The sequence below is a fragment of the Myotis myotis genome, unplaced genomic scaffold, assembly GCF_014108235.1.
Source record: "Myotis myotis isolate mMyoMyo1 unplaced genomic scaffold, mMyoMyo1.p scaffold_m19_p_6, whole genome shotgun sequence".
Lineage (NCBI taxonomy): Eukaryota > Metazoa > Chordata > Mammalia > Chiroptera > Vespertilionidae > Myotis > Myotis myotis.
Genome location: NW_023416368.1, coordinates 16,060,044 through 16,084,216, shown reverse-complemented (window position 1 = coordinate 16,084,216; position 24,173 = coordinate 16,060,044). Strand labels below are relative to the sequence as shown.

General features: G+C 47.9%; 2 protein-coding genes across 4 annotated transcripts in view; one reads left to right on the top strand and one right to left on the bottom strand.

Annotated features, from left to right (window-relative positions):
* CYFIP2 (cytoplasmic FMR1 interacting protein 2) overlaps positions 1-24,173 on the top strand; it is a 105,309-nt gene that overhangs the window by 44,674 nt on the left and 36,462 nt on the right. For all 3 annotated transcript variants that reach the window (XM_036312052.1, XM_036312051.1, XM_036312050.1), the window contains exons 16-23: positions 182-335; positions 1,343-1,499; positions 1,969-2,065; positions 4,843-4,919; positions 7,256-7,364; positions 9,944-10,063; positions 15,758-15,957; positions 17,542-17,629. In XM_036312052.1, coding sequence (XP_036167945.1) covers positions 182-335; positions 1,343-1,499; positions 1,969-2,065; positions 4,843-4,919; positions 7,256-7,364; positions 9,944-10,063; positions 15,758-15,957; positions 17,542-17,629 — 1,002 coding nt within the window. The remainder of the gene's footprint in view (positions 1-181; positions 336-1,342; positions 1,500-1,968; positions 2,066-4,842; positions 4,920-7,255; positions 7,365-9,943; positions 10,064-15,757; positions 15,958-17,541; positions 17,630-24,173) is intronic.
* FNDC9 (fibronectin type III domain containing 9) lies at positions 19,494-22,448 on the bottom strand. The gene is made up of 2 exons (XM_036312054.1): positions 22,196-22,448; positions 19,494-20,217 (listed from the first exon to the last, which is right to left on the bottom strand). Exon 2 carries the CDS (start codon positions 20,208-20,210, stop codon positions 19,494-19,496), a length of 717 nt encoding a protein of 238 aa, XP_036167947.1. The 5' UTR covers positions 20,211-20,217; positions 22,196-22,448.

Sequence of the window (24,173 nt, the reverse complement as noted above, 5' to 3'; positions counted from 1 at the left end):
GGCCTCCCGCTTGAAAGTTTACACTTTCCAAATTCACTTCTCCAACCCCAAAATGGGTGCTTCCTAAGACAAAGCTTTATAAGGGCATCTTCAGAAAATATATATATATAAGTGCAGCACAAAGCATCCTTCCCCCCAGATGCAGGGCCAGTCCCTGACCTGCCCATCTTTCTTTTTCAAGCTGTACATGGTGCGGACCATGCTTGAGTCGCTCATCGCAGACAAGAGCGGCTCCAAGAAGACCCTGAGAAGCAGCCTGGACGGCCCCATTGTCCTCGCCATAGAGGACTTCCACAAGCAGTCCTTCTTCTTCACGCACCTGCTCAACATCAGTGGTGAGCGTGGGGGCTCCCCGGTCCCAGAGCCACTGAGCTGTCAGGAGGCCACTGAGCTGTCAGGAGGCCAGAGTTGCAGAGAGCTGTGATCACTGACCGAAGGGGCACATTGGCCACTAAGGAAAAAAACGCACACTTGCCGGTGGACTCTGGGAGCCAGGAAAGACCGGGCTCAATCCAGCTCTTCTGACTTAGCTGGAAATATTTGTCCAGTAGACATTGTGGCTGACTGGGCATGAAGTCCTTAGTAAAGGGGATCAAATAGCAGTGTGCACGACGCACCTAGGGCCAGTGTTTTGCATCTAAGCAGCAACTCTGAGCCCATGAGTGCTCGTTGCTCCTAGCAAAGGAGGCTCCCGGCTGCACCTCAGCCCTGTGTCCCCCACTCCTCCTCTTCTGTCTGTAGGATGTGTGCACAGGTGTGACAGGGCAGAGTAGAGGGACAGTAGCAGCCCAGAGTGGTGTGAGTGGTCAGGCATTTGTTGGTATTGAAGAGAGATCTTAGCCAATAGTCCCAAGTTCTTCACAGAAGCAGCCTTGGAAAGGCCTCAAAGCCTCCGAGCAGTGAGTTCAGAATTATCACGTATAAGGTGTCACGGAGCTGCGGTTCAGGTAAAAGCAGAGACCTAAGGCCTGTCTTCACACTTTGAATGGCAAGTATTTTCAGGATGGCTTTGGAGCAGGGGGAGGGAAGTGGACATTGTAGGGGCACCAAAAGCTCTAAAATATCATCACTGCCACCGCCGTGCACGCACGTGCACACACACACACACACACACACACACACACACACACACTGTCTCTGCCTCTGAAGCTTAGCAAACCCTGTCTTCTAATGTTAGCCTGGCATTCAAGTTCAAGAGAGCAGGATCTACGGTCAAGTCATACCTCTGAGGGCCTGCTGTGCTCCAGCACAGCCATAAGAACAACAGTAGCATTCATAAACAGTCCGCTCCCAGGCCCGCCGTGCTCCGCTGTAACCCAGGCCTTTCCCTCGTGCTTTCCAGAAGCCCTGCAGCAGTGCTGTGACCTCTCCCAGCTCTGGTTCCGAGAGTTCTTCCTGGAGCTGACCATGGGCCGGCGGATCCAGTTTCCCATTGAGATGTCCATGCCCTGGATCCTGACAGACCATATCCTGGAAACCAAAGAACCTTCCATGATGGAGTAAGACGCAGGCTTGCACCAGCAAGGAGGTTCCTGGGGTGCAGGTGGAGGCTAGTTTGCCAGCGAGCTCTGTTTTCCCCCCAAGCTTTCCAGATGAGGCATTATGCCAGGCCAAGGCCACAATAGATTTGACTCAGCCTTGCAGATAGGCTCAGAAGTCTACCAGCCCATCTGCCCCTCCTATGCTTTGTCATTCTCATAACAGTCATGCTGGGGGAGTTATCATCCCTGGGGATTAGGAAGCTAACTCATTTTTTCAGGCCCTGGATTTATATGCATCATGGACTTTTGATTTTTATGGGCAGATTGTAAAGTGAGCCATCTCTAAGTGAAGGCTGGAAACATAGAGTGCTGAAAGTTCTCCTTTTCTAGCTTTCTCCCAAATCTTCATGTTTCCGAGCAGATGGAAGTCTGGCTGCCGTAAGAGAGATGGTTATTAAGCTGCTGGTCCTTGTTTTTTCCTCTTCAGGTACGTCCTCTACCCGTTGGACCTGTACAATGACAGCGCCTACTATGCTCTGACCAAGTTCAAAAAGCAGTTCCTGTATGATGAGATTGAAGCCGAGGCAAGTGATGCTTCTCCCCCTGTTCCTGAAGGCTTATTCCAGGAGTCCGGACTTTTCCTATCTTTAGCTGGGTGGCTCATAAACCACAGACACGTGTTTCTCACTGTTCTGGAGCTGGAAGTCTGAGACCAGGGTGCCAGCATGGGCGGGTGAGGGTGCTCTTCTGGGTCACAGACTTCTCACCATGTCCTCATGAGGTGGAAGCCCAGAGGAAGCTCTCGGGGTCTTTTTGTAAGAGCACCAATCCCATTCTTGGGGCTGCACCCTCATGGCCTAATCCCCCTCCACAAAGGCCCCACCTCTTGATACCATCAGCCTTTAGGGGTTAGGATCTCAACATATGAATTTGGGGGAGACCATAGTATGGGATCAGTGACTGGTTCCAGAGAGAGCTCTTCATAAACATAGTGGTTGTCCTAAAGGACCTAGACCAGGATGAGGTCTTTCTTTTTCAAGGGATGGGACATGATAGGACTGCTTGGGTAAAATTAATTTTCCAATGGGTCTTTCATGGTTTGATTACTTGGCTAATAAAAACAACAGTAATATACCTATCAATTATTAGGTATTTACCATTTGCCAGGCATAGTGCTAAGCACTATATAAACATTTTAAGTAATCTACAATAATTTTTAAAAAATCTGTGCTACCACCTATTTGACAGATAATAAATCTGAGATGTCAAGGGGTCAGGTGTCATTACCCCAAGGTCACAGAGTCTCTGTATAGTACTGATAGGACTGACATAGCCATCTTTTCAATTGGTAAAGCTGTTTACTAGAGAGGGTTTATTTCTGTAAAGGTCAGGATAAGCTAGGTTGTGATGCAGTAACAACCAACCCCAAAGTCTTAGTAGCTTGAAACCAAAGGTTTATTTCTCTAGTATGGGTTGGCTGGGGCCTCTATTCTATGTAGTCTTCAGTGTGGGACCCATCTGGAATATTTATTAGTTGCAGGGGGAAGGGTTAGGGTGAATCACATTCTGATACTTTGATACTTAAAGCTTCCACCTGAAAGTGACACAGGCCATTGGTCAAAGCAAGTCACGTGGCTGTGCCTTCTTTCAAAGAGGAGCAAGGAAGTGCAGTCCTTCCATGGGCCAGCAAGGGGCAGAAACATGAGATCAAAGGGACTAATGACGTAGTTTTACCTTCTGAAATTAGATGATAGTCTCTGTTCCACTTAAGCATGTGAGATTCTACAAACATGGAACGAGGCCCATTTGGTAAAATTGCCATAAGAAATATAGGGCATTCTTATTTATAAAGGAAAGACTTGAATGTTTTAGGGTATGCAGTGCCACCAGATTTGTTTGAAAGTTTATGTATTCCAAAGAAAAGGTAATAGAGCTGCTGCTTCCTTTCTAGATCCTCTAATTTCTATGGGAGTTGAAATACAATCTTCTGTGTCTCCTGACCCCTTTCTCTTCCCATCCCCAAACCCTGTTTCCCACACTGAAGGACCTCATGTATATGTACATGGATACCCAAGCTTCGTCTACCACGATGGCCACAAAAAATGGCCTCTTGGCCAGCCCTGGGGGTGCACATACCTACAGTATAGTTCACCCTCAAGGTTAAACTCAGGGAAAAGAGCATGCAGAGCCTGGAAGGGGCTTGAGCCACTTGGGCAAGGATGCTCAAAGCTGGTTCAAGAAGAGGATCATGGGGTATGAGTGGGAACCCCCACCTGGACCCTGCAGGCTCTTTGCCTAAAGGAGAACCAACGAACGCCCTTGAAGTTCAAGTCCAGGTCGGATCCCTTGGTTACCTGCATATGAGGCCAGCACTGTATATGCCACCTGGGGTGTAAAACAAAAGGCATGAAAGCTCTTTGAATACAGAGCTGAGAATTTGGTAAGAAAAGAATCAAAGATGAATTACCTAAATATGATCTGTTTCCTTTGACATTACACTGCCACTCCCCTTTGAAATTTCACCCTCAGCCATTTCCTGCTCTTGCTGGATTGGAGGATTGGGATTTGATCCTCTGTATCTGATGCAAACTTCCTTCCCACCTGAGCATCACCAATGAGATGAAACATTGACATGGCAAGACAGCCCCTTGTTCGCTGAAAATCAAAGACTTTTTTTTTTTTAAATATATTTTATTGATTTTTTACAGAGTGGAAGGGAGAGAGAGACAGAGAGTTAGAAACCTCGATGAAAGAGAAACATCAATCAGCCGCCTCCTGCACATCTCCCACTGGGGATATGCCCGCAACCCAGGCACATGCCCTTGACCGGAACCGAACCCGGGACCCTTCAGTCCGCAGGCCCACGCTCTATCCACTGAGCCAAACCGGCCTCGGCCGAAAATCAAAGACTTTTAAGCATTGTATTTTTGTGAGTGTTTAAACTTCTGATGACCATCCACCTCTTTATTTGCAAAGCAAGGTTAAGTACAGTGAAAGGAAAAGACAAGAAAGCCTGTCATGAGAGGTGGCCATGGGATGCCGACATGAGTCATTACAGGACATGAAGACCTGTCTGTGATGGCCCCCTTGGGCCGGCCCCTTGTAACACCAAGGAGGGGACTGGTGGAGAGGGCGGTTTCTCAACAGCTTTTTGAACTTTGCCTTCTCTGTGCCTCACTGAGGACCTTCAGAACAAGGAAAAAGGTTTCCCAAAGTTGACTTGGCCATATAATCTTTTTTCTTTTTCCTTCAAAGCCTCTCGCCCCACAGCTTCAGGCCCCACTGCCCTCTTTGAGTTGCCCAAGTCTCTGTGGTAAAGCTGGACAGACACCACTGACACGTTCTGCTTCCTCTTCACCAGGTGAACCTGTGTTTTGATCAGTTTGTCTATAAGCTGGCGGATCAGATCTTCGCTTACTACAAAGCCATGGCCGGCAGGTAAGAGAACCTGGGGTTTGCTGCTGCAAAACCTCCCTTCATTAGCACGTAAGGAAACCTAAATGCTTCCATGGGTCTGGACTGGGTGCTAAAATGTAGGAGAGGAAAATAGATATGTCTGGGGAAGACAGACATTAATAAAAACTAGTGAATGCACAGTGACAAGGGAAGTTACGCGCTCCCTATGAACGAGAAGTTCATGGGAATATATGACAGTTAAACCTGAACTAGTCTTTGAGTGGGGAGCTGGAAAGGCTAGCCTGAGAAAGGTACATTTGAGTTCATTTCTGAAGGTGATAGGAGTAAAGTAAAACTAGATGAAGGAGGGGACAGGAGGATGCAGGGAAAAGGAACTACTTGTCCAAAGTGCCTGTGGCAGAAGTATAGTAACAATAGCATGCCAGCTACTACATGATGTCACGTATGTGTGGGATCTGAAAAACAGAACACACGAACAAAACAAAAAGAGAAACAAATTCACAGGCACAGAGAGCAAACTAATGGTTTCCAGAGGGGAGGGATGGATAGATGGATGAAAAGGGTCAAGTTTAATAAGTTATAAAATAAATAAGTCATGGAGATGTAGTGTACAGCATAGGGAATATAATCAATAATATAGTAACAACTCTGTAGGGTGACATACTTATTAGACTTATCATGATGATAATTTCTCAAAGTATAGAAATGTCAAATCACTATGTTGTACACCTGAAACTAACATATTGTATGCATTACTTGGAAAGTTCAAGAGGCTGTTGAGAGAGGATTAAGGTGAATTAGTACATGTAAAGATCTCCACAGACCACAAGAGGGAGCAAACTGCATGATAAAGCTGGAGAGATGTTGGAAGAGTTAGAAAGCACCGAAGGGAGAGAATGATCTAGATCAGTGCTGACCATTAGAAATAGAATCCAATGAGCCCTGGCCCATGAGGTTGGTTGGGCGTTATCCCGTGCACCAAAAGGTTGCCAGTCAGGGCACATGCCCAGGTTGCAGTCTAGATCCCTCATGCAGGAGGCAGCGGATCGATGTTTGTCTCTCCCTCTTCCTTCTTCTCTCTAAAAATAAAACCATTAAAAATCTTAAGAGAGAAGAAATATAATGCAATTATACATGTGAGCCACAAATGTAATTTTTAAAATTTTAGTTGCCATATTTAAAAAAGGAAAAATAGGCAAAAGTAATTTAGGAGTATATTTCATGTAATATGTAATCCAATATATCTAAAATACTAAAATTTCAACATGTAACAATTAAATATTACTAGAAATAGTTTTTTTGTCTAAGTCTTCAAAATCTAGAATGTAGTTTATACTCATAGTGCATCTCCACGTGGACCCACCGCATCTCAGGTGCTCAGCAGGCTCATGGGGCGGGTGGCTGCTCTCTGTACTGGAGGGTGTGCATTTAGATTGGGTCACTGTCCTGCTTCATGGCTTCCTTTCCATGACATCCAGTTACATCTGGAGAGCATCTAACCTCTTTCCTATGGCTTAGGTAGTCCCACGTGACCTGGCCCCTGGACTAACTTTATAAGTTCATTTTTGCACCATGATCTCCACCAGGCCCTGCCCTGTATCCACACTGGCCATCTTTCCTTTTCTCAGACATCCCAGGTGCCTGAGGGATTCTTCCCCCAGATCTGGCCATTTTTCGCATGTAGGACTCTGTCGAACAAAACCTCTCCAGAGAGGCTTTCTCTGACCTCCTCATACCAGATGGTCCTGTTTTATTGTTTTCAGAGCACTTATGACTCTGCAGTGTGTGCTTCAGTGTGAAAGATGATAATGGTACTTCCAACTCATGGATGTGAGAGGAAAAGCGACTGTATGAGTGCGTGTGCACACCTGATACATAATGAATGCCATGCAGACGTACACTATTTGAAATTATCTTATTCCTCTGCCTACTTTTTCAGTTTTAGTCACTCTTCACTAGAACATAGACTTCCAGGGACCGGAACTTTGTATTCCTAGGGCTTAGCTTGTTTCCTGTTGGGAACTGTCTGTCCCAAGCAAGGATCTGGGATATGACAAGCATGCAATCCATTTTGTTGTTATTGCTGTTGTTGATTTTTTGGTCAGTGAATAAAAGAGGAAAGTCATTCAACTTCTGTGTTGCCAGTCTTTAAGTTAGACATTCTCGTTCACATATTGAGCTCTTCTGGTTGAAAAGAAATTTGAAGGACTTTGCTCTAAAACGGAAAGGAAATTATACTTAAAATGCATAAGACAGTGCTTTATGGGTAGATCCTGGTCTAAAGCAGACGCGGCGGGGTAGTTGAAAACGATTCGCTGTCACGTTGGCTGGCCTCATTTAACTCTCATCCCTTCCAGTGTCCTGTTGGATAAACGTTTTAGAGCCGAATGTAAGAACTATGGAGTCATCATTCCGTACCCGCCGTCCAACCGCTACGAGACGCTGCTGAAACAGAGACACGTCCAGGTAATAGGGGACGGAACCCACAGTGGAAATGGAACAGGCTGAGACAGTAGCTGTGAGGGTAGCATGGAGGTCAGAAATCAGGGCTGTGCTGTCTGCACATTGCCCCGTGTGGACGTCTAAGATAGGTGTGACACAGCCTCAGAGTCCACAAACCGTGCAAAGGCACGGGGCCTCCTCTGGTTCAAGTTCCAGGCTCACTGCTCGTCTGCAGCTCACCCCTGGGGAGCAGTGGCCACCAAAGCCTCCGTCTTCCCATCCTAAGCTGCGGCCCACTTCCTTGCGTCGGGACTGCTGCTCAGCAGTGGGTAAATGTGTCCCTGCAAGGCTCAGATGCTAGCCTAAGTGATGGAGAGCTTCGGGCCTTTGAAACAAACACAGCATGTCAGGCTAAACCCAGGGTAGAAATTATGGTTTATTTTTGTGGGGTTAGTTTCTGTGAACACTTGACCCCCCAGTGTAGAGGAAATGCTGTCAGGAGCTCAGACACATATTCCTGCTTAAAAATGTTAACGGAACAAGGGAGACAAAATAAGAGCTGCCCCAGAGGACTGCTCCCTGCTCCTACGCCCTGCTGGCAGCCACCTCCTGATTGCATGGAGCGTGAGAGTAGAGAGGGGTCTTGAAATCTCTTGGGAGATTTGGGCCTTTCCGCTGTGGCCTCTGCATGCTTTTCATGTGGTCCATGGCGTTTGTGGAAAAGACTGAGGTGAAGGGGGCCGAGCCTCCACTGAGGGGATGGTTTAGGTTCTCAACCTTCCTAATGCCGCGACCCTTTAATACAGTTCCTCATGTCGTGGTGACCCCCAACCATAAAATTATTTTCGTTGCTACTTCATAACTGTAGTTTTGCTACTGTTAATGAATCATACTGTAAATATCTGATATGCAGGATGTATTTTCATTGTTACAAATTGAACATAATTAAAGCATAGTGAATAATCACAAAAACAATATGTAATTATGTATGTGTTTTCCGGTGGTCTTAGGCGACCCCTGTGAAAGGGTCGTTTGACCCCCAAAGGGGTCGCGACCCACAGGTTATGAACCGCTGGTCTAGATGAAGAGGAAAAGGGTTCCTTAGAAACCCTGACATTCCCGTTGCTATGAGAAATGCAAGGGAAATGGAGAATTGTAACAGGAAAAAGAACATTTTTCTCCTCTGCCGACAACAGAGAATTATGACTGTCACTTACTGGTGCAGCAGAGTTAGCCACAGGGTGTTTAATACTGAGGGCTTTATGTGTGCACATTGTGGCTTTAAGGGGCCCTTGTCAGTTAGAAAATTCACCCCAGAAGACAAGTAGAAAAAATTAAACGGTTAAGAATAATCCTTGGGTACCTAGCAAAGTGCAGGGCACAGAGCAGGTGGTCAATAAATGTTTACTGCTCTCTCCATAGCATCTGCAGGGCTGCCCCTGTGTTCCCCAGTAGAAATTATTGTAAGCTACATGTTCCGTTCTGTAACCAGCCCTTCATGCTCCTGCTTTTAAATTCATCCCCACAAAGGCACACAACGGCCCTTTGTGGGGATGAATTTAAATGCTGAGGGGTGGCTATTCCCGGTAACTGTGAATTGGGGCACAGGGCAGATTCAGGAAGGAGCTCAAGGCTAATTTAGGATGTTAGCATTGCATGGATGCCAGAGCCTGTCCTGCAGTATGAATAAATTGTATTTTCCCTCAGCATTTTATATTTCTTTTTTTAAAAAATATATTTTATTGATTTTTTACAGAGAGGAAGGGAGAGAGATAGTTAGAAACATCGATGAGAGAGAAACATCGATCAGCTGCCTCCTGCACATCTCCTACTGGGGATGTGCCCGCAACCCAGGTACATGCCCTTGACCGGAATCGAACCTGGGACCTTTCAGTCCGCAGGCCGACGCTCTATCCACTGACCCAAACTGGTTCCGGCAGCATTTTGTATTTCAAAACTACAGGAAACTTGAACAATGAGCACATATATTCTTTATAAACAGATTCATTATTAATGTTTTACCACTTTCTCTTTCTCATGTGTATGTTTTCTCCCACAAATGCAGCAAATATATAAAATATATTTATGTATAAATATAAATAGTATATGGAAATATATATTTTAAAGAATATACTATTTGCCCAGCCAGTGCAGCTCAGTGGTTGAGCATCGACCCATAAACCAGGAGGTGGAGGTTTGATTCCCTGTTAGGGGGCATGCAGGAGGCAGCTGATCAATGATTCTCTCTCATCATCAATGTTCCTTCTCCCTTCCTCTCTCTGAAATAAAAGTATATATATTAAAAAAAAGAATATACTTTTTTTTCTTAACCATTTGAGAATAAGTTGCGTATATCATGAGACTTCACCCCTGAACACCTCAGCACCTATCTCCTAAGAACAATGACATTCTCTCGAAATGAAAATAGAATTGTCATACTCAGGAAATTTAACAATACTCTTTTCTACAGAGTCCCCATTTGTCCCAGTTATGACCTTTATACTTTTAATCCAAGTTCCTATCAGTGCATTGCATTTCATTGTCATGTGTCTATGCAAATCTTAAGTAACTTCTCTCTCTCTTTCTCTATTTCTCCTGTCCAGCTCCTGGGTAGATCAATTGACCTGAACAGACTCATTACTCAGCGCATCTCTGCCGCCATGTACAAATCCTTGGACCAGGCCATCAGCCGCTTTGAGAGTGAGGACCTGACCTCCATAGTGGTAAGAGATGGGATGATCTGGGATTCTAGCTGAATGTTGTTGTGAGCTTAGTACTGGGCCAGTTATAGAGGGCAGCAAGTTTCCTTCCTATCTGAATAGAGCAGGAAAAATAGACTTAAGAATGAAAATAATCTTACTCTCCTGATTGCCTGGGGCTCTGTGCTGGGTTTAATGCTCTGCTCTTGCTGTCTTAAAATTCTTAATAGTTTTTTTTTAAATGTATTTTATTGATTTTTCACAGAGTGGAAGGGAGAGGGACAGAGAGCCAGAAATGTCAATGAGAGAGAAACATCAACCAGCTGCCCGCTGTACACCCGCCCCCCACTGAGATGCTCCCGCAACCAAGGCACATGCCCTTGACCGGAATCGAACCCGGGACCCCCCAGTCCTCAGGCTGACGCTCCACCCACTGAGCTAAACCAGCCAGGGCTCTTAATCGTTTTTTAACGAAGGTCCCCACATTTTCATTTGCCAGGGGACCTGCAAATTATATAATCGGTCCTGATGCATAAGCATGGACCTTCCTTCTCCTATTAAACAGCTTTTGAACTTCTCTATATTAATTCTTTCCAAGAATTAGAGTAAGCTTGATTGATCAGTCAGTCTTTAAGTGAATCAAAGGAAGGCTTTAATGCTTTCAAAAGCAGATGAGTAGAAAGAATGAAGTCACCATTAGATCACTACATGGATGCTAAAATTAGTGGGCAGAATTTTTTTTTTTTAAGATGTTTTTATCGATTTATTTTTGGGAGAGAGAGTGCCAAACATTGATTGGCTGCCTCCTGCACGCACCCTACTGGGGATCAAGCCCACAACCCAAGCATGTGCTCTGACCTGGAATCAAACCGGCAACCTTTCGGTGCACAAGATGGCACCCAACCCACTGAGCCACATCTGCCAGGGCAGTGGACAGAACTTTAAGAAAAACATATTATGATTCCTCTTATTAGGAGATTCCCAGAGTAGCCAAATTCATGGAGACAGAAAGTAGGGGAGTGATTGTGGGGAAGGAGCTTTAGTGTTTAATGGGAATGGAATTTCTGTTGAGGAAGATTAAGAAGTTCTGGAGATGGATGGTAGTGATGGTTGCACAATAATGTGAAGGTACTTAATGCCACAGAACTGTACATTTAAAAATGCTTAAAATGGTAAATTTTATGTTATGTATATTTTCCCACAATAAAAAAATTATCCCCAAAATAACTTTGGAAAGAAACAGAATACTTGCATAATAATATCAAATTATCTCCTTCAAGACATTTATTTGCTCCAAATAGAAGAATAGTAAGTTCACAATGGGGAGACTTAGCAGACACCCTCTTACCCAGGCATCAAAGGTAGTAAGTAATAAGATATATTCATGTGTCTCCTGATATGTATTTTTCTGTGGTATTCTTTCCAAAATGCATAATCTCAATCTAATCATGAGAAAAACCACATACACCCAAATCAAAAACAGTCCCTCAAAAGAAACACACACACACACACATAGGGAACAATACTTTTCAAAAGCATGCAGATCATAAAAAGCAAAGAGAGACTGGAAACTACTAGAGATTGGAAAAGACTAAATGCAAAGTGGGTCCTGATTGAATTCCAGAGCAACAAAAAGCACCTTTGTGGACAAACTGGGGAAATTCAAATAAGGTCTGTCGTTGAGTTAATAGCATTGTGCCGACGTTAATTTCCTACTTTTGATAATCATGCCATGGTTATGTAAGAGGTTAACGTTGGTTAAACCGGGTCAGGGGTGTGCAGGAACTCTGCTGTTTTCACTTTTGTGTAAGTCTAAAATTATTTCCAAATAGAAAGGTGTTTGCTTGTTTTTAAGTGGACAAATTACTTTTTTAAAAAGTAGAGCTCCAGAGTCAGAAAAACCAGTGGGTGCAGTCCTGACCCTGCCTCTTACTGGCTGGGTGATCTTGGCAAGTTATTTATCTTCTATAAGCCTGTTTCCCTACCTACACTGTGGAGGAAAGATTAGCATTCACCTCATGGTGTTGTTTCAAGGACAAAACGAGCCAGTCTGGAAAGAGCTTTGCATAGTTCATTGCACTTAATAAATAAATAGGCCTGTGGGGAAAAACAGAGGAGAGGAACACAGGGATCTGGAGCTGCAGGGAAATGTTCTCGGGGTGAATTTTCAACGTTTCCTAAGAGGACTTGATCCGGCTGCCCACCTCAGCCCAGGTCCCTTACGGGAAGAGACTGTCATGCAGCACGCCTCCTTCCAGGACATCTATTTTAAGAAATAGATTTTTCTTTGTTTATGCCAAAATGTTAGCAGTGATTATCTCCAAGTAGTAGGACTTTTGTTTTCATCTTTTTTAAAAAAAAAAATCTATCTGTATCTTCCAGTTTTCCAGTAATGAATGAGCGTATCGGGTGGGAAAACTGGTTTGGGGTGTGCGTGGGAGTGCATGGCCCAGCCCTTGAAAGGCACTGACTGCTCTTTGAGCCGAAAACAAAACAAGCATGAAAGCCGGTGTTTACCTGGTGAGGATGATGGCCCCCAGGAGAGCAGCCACTGCCCCTGAAGCCCTTGAAGAGGAGGCCCCAGGGACGCTCCCCGCTATGGGATCAGGAGGCCCCCCTCACCTCCGCTGAGAGGCTTCTGCCTCTTCTAAAGAACAAACCCAGGAATGCGCTGCCCTCAGCCCTTCCCTCCACCTAGAAACTCCTATCTGAGATGGGAAGGCAGCCTGATGCCGAGTGGGGAGGCTGCAAACATTTCCTGTCAGTCACCATCCTACGCAGCTCGGTAAATAGATGCTCCAAGAGAGCTGTGAAAAGCTAAAGCTGACCCCGGCCAGTGCCAGTGTGGCTCAGTGATTGAGCATTGACCTAGAAACCAGGAGGTCACGGTTCGATTCCTGGTCAGGGCACATGCCCAGGTTGCAGGCTCGATCCTGGGTCATGTAGGAGGCAGCAGATCAGTAATTCTCTCTCATCATTATTGTTTCTATCTCTCCTCCCTTCCTCTCTGAAATCAATACAAATGTATGTTTTTTTAAAACAAAACAAAACAAACAAACAACAACACTGCAGCTGAGAGCTGGCAGCCTGAGGCTGCAGAGCATATTTGAAATTTTGAGCCAACATTAAAAATGTGGAAGAACACAAGTAAATGTGCAGAAGCTCTGATAGCACCAGCCCAGCCCTCCCAGCTGGTAACCATTGCCTAGATGTGCCTGGCAGCTGGACTGTGCTGTCAGTTTGCTGCCAGCTTCCCGGACACATCATTCATGGATCTAACCTACCAGCTCTCACTGATCCTGGGTTCAAGAATCCAGATCTTCTTGCCCCCCTGGAGCCACAGAGCTGGTCACCAGGCCCATGTGGCTGACACTCGGGTTTCTGGTTGCCCTTGAAGAGTTCTTCCCATACTTCACAGAATTGCCCTTTTGGGTATTTTATTTCCTCAGTAAACCGACTGTACTGTGGAATGCTGACATCCTCTCTGAAGGTGCCTGAACCACTCACGTGCCTTTTAAACCCTCTGCACCGAGCCCTGCATCCGTCCCACAGGCAGGGGCCCTCCTGAGGGAAGCCGGGAGAACACAGCTGATGCAAGACCACAGTTGGGATTATGTCACAAAGAAACACCCTTGTGCTGCTGCATGGCAGGCGCTGGACCTCCACTTCCAGCCACTTCTCTCTCCTGGTCTCCCTTGTCAACACTGACACGCATTCCTGAGACTGTGAAGAGCACAGAACAGCAGGACAGGAGTGGTTCCCCGCTTTCCTATCTGCAGCTATCTTCCCCATAGTGGGACAACTCGCGGATCTCAGAAATGTAGTCCTTAGCGTTTACTCTTTTTATTATTGTTATTTTGGTGTTTTTTAACCCATCCCAAGTGAATCGAAACCAAGATGAGGTCCAGCTAGCTGGGCCAAGAGAAGAAGCGGAGAGCTGATCTGTGTGTCTGCCCTCCTCTACCTCATAGTGCACAGGGACTGGATTTTTACTCTTCAGCTGCCACTTCAGAATTGGAATCCAGATGTTGACCTATTTTTGAGAAGTGGCAGGTGCTCTCAGCTCCTTTCCGACGCCACAATCAGATGGAGTTCAGCAGCTTCGCCTTTCTCTGGGCTGGGCGCTCTGATTTGCCACAGACAACCCAGCCCCACGACTCCCTCCTGCCCTGCTTGTCCCACTTACCTGACCTGCAGCCATTTATATTTATAAGCTGCGATCCAGGCCTGTGCCCCCAGTTTAGAGCCACAGAATCTGAGTTTCAGAGAGGCTAAGCTCCAAGATGGGAGGCGTGGCCTGGGGCCTCCACCTGACCACACACGGGACCCCGACCGGGGTTCAGGGGGCCTTGTGGCCGATGAGAACGAAATAGAGTCGCTGGTGTGGAGCTGCCTCCTGTGACCACAGATGATTAAGTTGCATCTAACTGTCCCACCACCGGGCTGCACTCTGGTGAACTGCCCTTCTGCTGTTCTCTTTGCTTTTATGTTTTAAGACAGTCTTTATTTTCAGAGGGCTTTCTTAGCCATGATTTCTTTACTCCAGGCAGCTATCTGTGTCACAGGGGCCAAACACACATGATTTGGAGTCTGAAGACCTGGATTCACATCCTAAGCCCCGTTACATATGTCCTGTGTGACCTTGGGCAAGTTACTTCACCCGCTGAGTCTCAGTTTCCCCTCTGTGAAGGGAAGTGGAGGCGGCCTTCTCTCTCTCTCTCAGCATGAGACTGCTCTGATGCTTTCCAATGGCAATGTAATAAGGGACTAAATGAGCCCGAAGGTTCACTCCCCTTCCACTCCTCAGCAAATGTAGTGCCCTGCTGTGTCTGAGTAGTATCCCCTCTGCTCCCGTTCTCTGCCCAAAGGTGGGATTCCAACAGTCGGCCCACAGCTCACTCAGGTCCCTGGTCATTGTGGCCAACAGCAGGTTGCTCATCCGCAGCTTGCAGCCACACCTGTGTGACTGAGGTACCTACAGCCCAAAGTAGGGGACGATCTGCTCCCAGCTGTTTTCAGAATCCCTATAGGTGTCTCACAGGGTTAAGAATGTGGACTTTGCAGCCCAGTTTCCCAGATTTGAAGCTAAGTTACTTTACTTCTCAAAGCTTCAGTTTCTATATGTGCAAAGTGAGGCAGCAATAATACTGACTTCATAGGGGGGTTGAGCATTAAATGTATTACCACATATAAAGTGCTTAAAATACTGCTTGGCACATATTAGGTTGAACCCTATGAAGTTACTCATATTTGATGGCGTTTGACCTAAAATATCAGTAGCTTCGTGTGATCTGACCTAATCGTAAGCACCTAGTGTGCTTGCTTAATGCAGGGCAGACATGTAGCCTCTGGTGACAGCCAGTCACAGCTTCCTTTTACGTTACCTGTGACCTTGAGGTACAGGCTTTTTCTCACAGATGGAATCTGGAGAGCAAGCAGGCATGCTTTGTACCCAGAGGGGAGCAAAGAGTCATTTGCACGTGACTTGGCTCCCTTCCTCGGACAGGCATGCAGCCTGGGCAACAGCTGTCAATCAATTCCTTCCCCTCAGAACAAGGGAACGTTGTCACATGCCACTGCTGGGGTCCTGGTCCCCATGCCGGCAGTTGGGAGGTTGTGTGAGGGGCTCTCGCCTGTGATAGGAATGGCTCAGACCAAGTGGTGCACACCTGAAAGGTATGTGTGCGTCCTCAGCAGCTGCGGTTCTCTCTCGTCCAGGAGCTGGAGTGGCTGCTGGAGATCAACCGGCTCACTCACCGGCTGCTGTGCAAGCACATGACCCTGGACAGCTTCGACGCCATGTTCCGGGAGGCCAACCACAACGTGTCCGCCCCCTACGGCCGCATCACCCTGCACGTCTTCTGGGAGCTGAACTTCGACTTCCTCCCCAACTACTGCTACAACGGATCCACCAACCGGTAAGGAGTCCCTGTCGGAGGGGGCGGGGCGAACTGGGGCCCAGGGAGCAGCCAGCTGCCTCCTCCAAACTAGGCCCAGCCCAGGGGTCCGCTCGTCCCTGCCGCAGGCATCTCACAGGGCCCCTCCTGGGTGCAGGCTCGGTGCTGATGCCTTCCTGCCTCTTGGAGCCAGATCAAACAATCACACAGTCTGTGAAGTGATGTATCACACAGTAAATGTGTTACGATAAGCGGTGAACGTGGAGATGGAAGCAAGCCCACGGAGCCACGAGAGAACAGCCCCACCTGATCCAGTCCGGGAGCCATGCACACCTCAGGAGGGGCTTCCTCCTCTGAGCGGGCATGCTTGAGTTGCAGAGCGGAGGATGAGAAGGCAAAAATAAAGCAAAAAGGCAGAAGAGTATTCCAGGCAAACTTTCTAAGGAGCCAGGGAGCTGGTAAGGGTGGAGCAGGTGGGATGGGGAGTGGTGCCATGAAAGATGCGGCAGGATGCAGGAGGAAGCAGGTCCAGACTGGACTGCTCCACAGACCACATTAGGATCGAGCATTTATGAACCTTTAAGGAAGGGAAGTGACATGATCAGATGGTACTTTTGTGAGGACATATGGGAATGTATGTGTGCAAACAGGCATATGTGTGCAGAGCACACACATGCACGGCAAAGTGGAGCATGTCTCCTGTAGGTGACCTCAGCCCTGGTCCAGGCACCAAGGTAGAAGCAAGACCTGATCCCTTATCCCCACAGAGGTTCAAAACCTGGTGGAAGAGGTGAGAGGTATTCACTTCAAAATAAGTATGTAAGGATGAGCAAAACTGGGCACAGGTCCTCTCAGTATCCTCAGGACCAGCATTCAGTAAGCATGTGCTGAGTGACTGGGAGGTCTGGGAGGAATCCATCGATGCTCCTGAACCCACGCACTTAGCAAGACGCACTTCCTGTTCTCTGAAGATTTGGGAACTTTAATCTTCTTGAGCAAAAGTCTACAAACCCTGGCCCACACGCCACAACCAGTTCCCCGCTATTTTTGTACAGCCCATGAGCTAAGAATGGTATTGATGTTTTCAAATGGTGAGGGAGACGGGGAATCCAAAGAAGAATCCTCATGTGTTGGCAAGTGGAAAGTATTTGAAATTCATAGGAACTCTGCCATGCTCATTCATTTACTATTGTTTACGGGAGCTTTCCTGCGACCAGCAGAGCGGATTTATTTGCAGCAGAGACCATCTGGCTGGCAAAGCTGAAAATATTTGCTGCCTGGGCCTTTATAGAAAGAGTTTGCAGAACCCTGCTCTGTGGAAACCCAACATGGGGGTTGGGAGGTGGAGAGGTGGGGCCCTGGAGAAGGCCATTCTCAGGCCCAGCCCACTGTCACGAGCAGCCACAGGCCCCACATCAAGCCTGTGAGTCTGGACCTCAACTTGCCCATCTTTGGGGAGGAGGCAGTGGTTGGATGGGAGTATGTCGGAGGCACCCACTTGAGAAGCGGTGTGGTTGCACCTGGTCAGGAAGGGCTCCCACTACATCACGTCCCCCGAAGAATATCAGGACTCGGTTAACGCCTGCCCCATCTTTCCTCTCCTAGTTTTGTCCGAACTGCCATTCCTTTCACCCAAGAACCGCAAAGAGATAAACCCGCCAACGTCCAGCCTTATTACCTCTATGGGTCCAAGGTGAGTCGTCTTACCCGGGTCCTACCTCTAAAGGGGCTAGTGAGCAAAAGCAAATGGAAAAGTATTCCCCGAAAGAGAAAAGCAAGGAGTGGAGAAAAGGAGGCAGCAGTGAGATCCAGGCGGAAACGACTGTGAGTTTATTCATCTTTATTAGTTCACAACTAGCAGGGATGGGGGTGGGGGTGAATTCCAGCCAGGGGCTGCATCCTGCGCGGGGACGTTTTGGGGAGGGGAACGGGCAGTGCATGCATGGGGTTTGTCGTCTTGGCATTTGCCCTCGCCTCCTGTTTCTCGGCTGATTCGAGGTGGCATCGTCCTGGGATTCTGGGGGTTGTGCTCTATCAATTTAAGGGGTTCGCAGGCAGGAAGCAGTTGGGAGGGGAAGCTTTGACTGGAGCTAGAACTGAGCAGCTTTGTTCACAAGCACCCATCCTGACGCTACACATTCCCAGTGGTGCCTGTGCTAGACCTTCCATCTACTGCCATGCGTTGGACAGACATTTATTCAACATCCAGGAAAGGCCAGACACTGGGCTGGGTTTTACATGCTGGGGGTGTAACAGAGATTGAAGCAGACGTCACCGCTGCCCTCCTCAAGTTCCAGTTCCACCTCATGGTGACGACAGGGAGCAACGTTCACAGTCTGCCCATCATGACGGATGGAGGAGATTCGCTTCTTACCCCGGGGGGTTAAGGGAGGACTGAAGAATGCCACTGAAGCGGTGAGGTGTGTCAACAACAAATAAAATGGCCACCTTTGACCCCGACTGGATAAACATGGCCTTGTTAGGAAAGGTGGTCCTCAGGGCCGGGAGCCCTGGGTTAGGAAGGGTAATGAACCCAGATGCGCTCCCCCCAGTCGGACCTAGAGGTGGGGCTTAGAAGGGCTCAGGGCGGTGCTGGGAGGTGTCTTCTCCAGAACAGGCAGTCTGGTCCAGGCAACGTTCTCATCGCGGCTCCGACTCACAGCATTTTAGATGGTTCACAGCCACAGCATTAAATCCCAGGGACTCACAAAGTAAGAACACCTCCCTTTCCACTTCTCTTTCAAACCTCGTTGGTTATATCGAGGAGACAGACCCGATGTTGGTGCTAATAGGTCTTTCGTACTTCAATGCTTACTAATCTCCCCTTTTATCGAAGAATAGAAAGCAGGCTTTAAACTTGGAGCCTAGTAGTATCTAGGTCAGATTTATTATTTTGTTTTCGTTCTATTTATCCTTATGTCTCTTCTCTTTATGGCAGGAGGGTGCCGGTATTCATGTTTGGATTCATGTACAGCTTCCTTTTAAAATAAGTTTAAGTTTTAAAACATGAGTCAATTTAAAACTATTTGCTAAGAACAGTAAAGATGGTATCTGGCTTAAAAAACAAACAAAAGTAATGTCTGAGGTGGTATGTGATTGCCTGAAAGTTGGAAAACAGGCTGGGGTGAGTCTTCGTCCACGTTTCCAAAACAGCCTCCCAAAGCAGAGGCTGGGCTTCGGCCTGAAGCTGGCTGGCCGCGTAGCTCAGCGAGCCCGTCTTCACCTCCACAGCTCCCCTGAAGTCCTGTGTTTTGTCAAGTCATGCACATTTCACTTTCTACATTGTAAGGAATTCACATTTATTTTCATGTTAAAATAGGTTTTTATATTTCTAACTGCACCAGCCGACACTGGGCCCCCCCTGAGAGGCCATGCTTCTCCTGGAGCACAGCATGGGGTGAGTCCTCGGCTTGAGGAGTGTGGTCGCTGAGCCAGGTGGTCCACAAGAACACTGAATTTGCGGGGAGACATGGAAAGTCTATGGACACATTTTTACAAAGGAACTCCTGTGTGGAGGGCTTGATGCCACAGATTGGGGGCTGCCTCCTCCCCACCTCTCACCCCTCAAAATGAGGCAGAATGCCAGGTTGGCCACCACCCTCCCTCTGGGGGGCACCTGCGTCAGGGGCATCCGGGTCATCTTCGGCATCTGCATCAGCTGCAGCTGCGGCGTCGGCTGCGGCTTCGGCCTCCGGTTCCACTCCAGCTCCTGAATCTCTGCGTGGCATTTCCACCAGGGGGACCCCCTGCTGGTCTTCCTCCTCCTGATCGAGAGCCGGGCCGTCCCGCGGCCATCTCACCAACCCATTGGCTTCCATTAGGTGGGGCTCTCTGTAAGACCAGCGTGGCACATGGCAGCGGATGCACCAGTACTGGAGGCAGATGAAAGCAAGCACAGCTGTGAAGCAGGCCAGCAGAATGGCCAGCAGGACCCACAGGGAGAGCTGGGGGTTTACCAGGTAGCCTCTGGGAACCAGCGGGTTCTTATCCGGGGTGTAGAACATGGTGCAGTGATGCTTGTGGGGGTAGGTGATCTTCTTGCAGCTGACGCACAGGAAGTAGAAAGTGGAAGGGGCGAGATGCTCGAGGGCCACCCTGCTGACGGTTCGAGGCACCTTCTCCTCATAGTGGAAGCTGTTGCGAATGTAGCCGGTGAAGATGTTGTTCCAGTTGGCCCTGTACATAACATTGTAATGGTCCTCCTGGCAGGGCTCCAAGGGCTTCCAGGAAACGATGGCTCTCGAAGAAGAAAGGTTCCACACCTCGATTTCCATCCTGATCCTGCAACCAGAATCAGAGTGAAGAGTGACTTCCCCTAAATTATTTATGATCATCACAGCCACTGCTCTTTATGGAGCATTCGAGATGGAGACTAATATTACCCCCATTTTACGAAGAAAGTAGAGGCCAAGAGGCAACGTTACCAGCTAGGCATGGCCAAACAACGGCAGGACAGGCGTCCCATCAGGGCTCTCTCATGCCGAAGCTGGAGGCCTTCAGACCTAAAAAGGATGGGCCCACATTCCCCAGTCCCGTCCTGCCCTGGCTCAGATCCTTTACCTACAACGTTGTGCCCAAGCCTTAAAAACAAGAAGAAAAAAGGCAACGAAAGGAGGAAGGCAACTCTCAGGACCACCTCAGAGTCCCTGCGTTAGTCACCACAGGTCTGAGACCTGCAAGCCAGGCAGGTATTTCACCTAAATTTCCCTTCCGGACCTCTTGCATCTTCTCTAAGTGCTGGTAGCTCCACCATCTAGAACATTCTGCCTCCCAGTTCTGTTGCCCATGGCGAGAGATTTGTTTTGTCGCTCATTGGCGGCTCACTTCTCCCGAAAGCCTCTGCTCTCGTTGTGTTTGTTTTATCAAAGCCAAAGGTACCCAGGAAGTAGTTTCATAGATCAATACAATCAGCTGCTCATACCAGCACAGCTGCTACTCTTTATTACTACTGGGACCATGAATGTTAATAATGGTAATAACCATCAGTTAGCAAGCCGTTGCCCTCTCACAGCTCTTGCTAGCTGTTCAACCTACAGTAACAAGTTCCCTTTATTCGTCACCACACCCTCTGAGCTAGATTTCCATTCTACAGATGAGCAATTTGAGGTGACTCAGCTAATAGGAACCAGCCTCAAAGCCACTTCACTGCTGGATGTTCAGAGCAAGGTTGCTGGGCTTAGTAATAGAATGTTACTGCGACAGGAGATGCTGGTGCTAGGACCCGTTGCTGTTTTACCAGACAAGTCCAGCGAGCTGTCTTCAGATTGCCAGCCCTCTGGCTTTGGGAAGGGAGCGCCGTCCTCAAGCCTTTTCGTTTCGTTTTCATTCTGCGTATTTCCCCCTCACTGAATTTCCCCTCATCGAAAATCCAGGGGCAGCCATATTCAACCTGCGTATGTTGACGTATAGGTCTCCCCCTGCTCTGTCCTGTGCTCCTCCTCTCCCATGAAATATGGACGGTTTTGTTTCAGGTTGCAGTGACACAATCAGAAAACAATCCGATTTTAACTAGAATTGGAAATTAAGCCAGACTGGCTTCCAGGAGGAGCTGCTCTCCTCCCTGCCCCCCCCCCCCTTCTGTCTTCCTGCCCGTGTTCCCAGAGGGGGTGAGCTGCAGAAAGATGCAGTCCTTGTTTTCCTTCTCGAAGGATGACAGTGAACTGAAATGCTCAGGAAGGGGAATTGTTTCTTCCTATGTGGCTGGAAATTTCCTCCCAGCAAAATGGGGTATGAAAGGGACGAAACAGGTGTGTGAGCTAGGATCCCTCCAGGGGAGGTCATTGCGAAGGAGACTGACTGCATTCGCTCCCTCTCATGCACACCCATCCACGCCACCCAGCACCCCACACATCCCTGTAAATACACCTCCGACCACAGTGAAAGAGCTTAATTCATGACTAAGGACATAGAGGCAATGGCCCTCGTAAATCGCTTCCATCAGGGGTGATTAGCAATCCGTTTCTTGTTGTGAATCTTCTCCCCTGTTTGCCTCCCCTCTGCAGCAGGCTGTCTTTGCAGACTGAGTTCCCCACAGCAGACATTTTTAAGAGCTTTCTGTCAAGATGCTAACAGCATCCTCAGCTTTTAGGACCAAATCTGCCTCCCTTAATTTTTCTTCCTCTGCTTCTGTTTGGAAACACACACCCCCCTCCACCCCCTGTGCGTAGCTATGTATATTACCATTGCCTGGCCCTCCTCCAAGCAGAGTGGGAAAGGAAAAGCCGTTTCCATTTCCAAGAAGAGCCGTTTTCCCTCTTACCTGATGCTTGTGTGCTGATGCCAGTTAGAGCGTAGCCTTCAGAGGCAGGGTGGACCCGAGCTAAGGGAATGATGCCTTTCCCCCTCTGCTCTGGGCTCTCCTTGATGTCTCTCTCGCCACCGTCTGAGTAATCCCACTGCCGCCCCCAACGCTCACACTATTCATTTCTTCAGATCAGCATCATTCACCATGGCAACCAGCAGGCATAAGTACGCAGGATGCTTTCGGGACCAGTCTGGAAAGGCTTTTGTCCAATGAGAGGAGCTCTTGTTTATTTGGGGGAGAAAAAAAAAAGGCAAACAAATCTGACCCTCAGAGTGGTATTAATTCTTCCAAGGCTCCTAAATTTTCTAATTAGCTCAGGGTTTTTTGTGTTCTTTTTGTTTGGTTGTTTTTGTGGGGTTTGCGGGGGGGGGGGGGGGTTGCCACATCTAGATACTCTTTGGACAATGATTTCGAATGCAAAGATGCCCTTCTCTATTATCCCACAACTAAAACAGTGATTTCATCTCCCTCCCACCTCACCCCACTCCCACCCCTATATCGTATCCCTCCTCTGCAGTCTTCTTCATTCTGGTCGCCTGTGGCATTACCTAGGTATATGACACAGGTCAAGAGTCTTTTATTCTCTGGGCCTCAGTTCTATTATCTGTAAAGCTGTGGGCATGGGCTACATGGGGTGGCAGATAGAAGACATGGGTCCTACCCCTGACAAGTCCTGAACCTGTGTCAGGCTTACTAAACCATCGTGGTGGTTCTTGTCCTGGGTTGGTTTGAATGACCCCGCAAAATTCAGGTCCACACAGAACCTCAGAATGTGACCTTATTTGGAAATAGGGTCTTTGAGGAATTAGTTAAGGATCTCAACATGATCTTATACTGGATGTAGAGGGAGTCCTAAACCCAATGACTGGTGTCCTTCAGAGGAAGAGGAGAGGGAGATATACACACAGAGAGACACCACAGGAAGAAGCTATGTAAAGACAGAGGCAGAGAGTGGAGTGATGCTGCCATAAAGCAGGGAACGCAGGGGTCACCAGCAGCTGAAAGGTGCAAGGAAGGATTCCCCCCTGGAGCCTTCGGAGGCAGCGTGGCCCTGCTGACTCCTTGAGTCCAGGCTTCTGGCCTTCAGAACTGTGAGAGATGCGAGACTTCCATTGTTTTAACCCACCACATTTGTGGTAATTTGTTAAAGCAGCCACACAGAACTACTACAGTGCTCCTCCCATTGGGGCTCAGAAACACAGCCTCAGAGTCCTTCTTAACACAACCCTCCCAAGAAACTGCCATCAGTCAATCATTTGGAGTTGGCACCAGAAACTCTTTACTACTCCTGGGTTGGATGTTCACCAGAGTTCCTTTTCTTTAAAGAATCCTGACTTTGCTTCCTTGCCCTTTTTCACTTCCCTGCCTCGGAGCTTCCATCCCCTTCTTTTCCCCCCCCACCTTAAAAGAATACATTACCGCTGTTCTGTTGGAGAGATCAGAGGGCAGGCTGAAATAGAGAATGCAGTTCTGTCATCTTAAAGCCACTGAGCCCGAGGTAATCTGTTACAGCAACCCTAGCTCCGATAGATGGGAACCTGAGTTATTTACACAAATTATGTGTTGTTAAAAGTCAGCGTTTTTCTTCTCAGTTCTTGGCCAAAGTAGCCAAGTGCACCCCTGAAGGTTTCTTTGTGATTCATGTTAGGGATAATCAAAAAATCGCAAAGAGTTGCCTGGTGAGTCACAGAAACCACCCCCACCCCACCCCATCCCCCGCCCCCTGCCAATGGTCTCTGTGAGGTGTGGAGTCGTTTTGGCCAGCGTCTCTTGGTTAGCCGTGCTCTGTGACTTTCCCGTGGCCTTGGTTAGCTGTGCTGTGTGGCTTTCCCGTGGCTTCGGTTCTCCCAGGGGCCTGTCACAATCTGCTGTAATTCTTGCTAATGGTAACTCCCCACAGAGTGCGAAGGCATCCTCTCCACAGAAAGGCCAG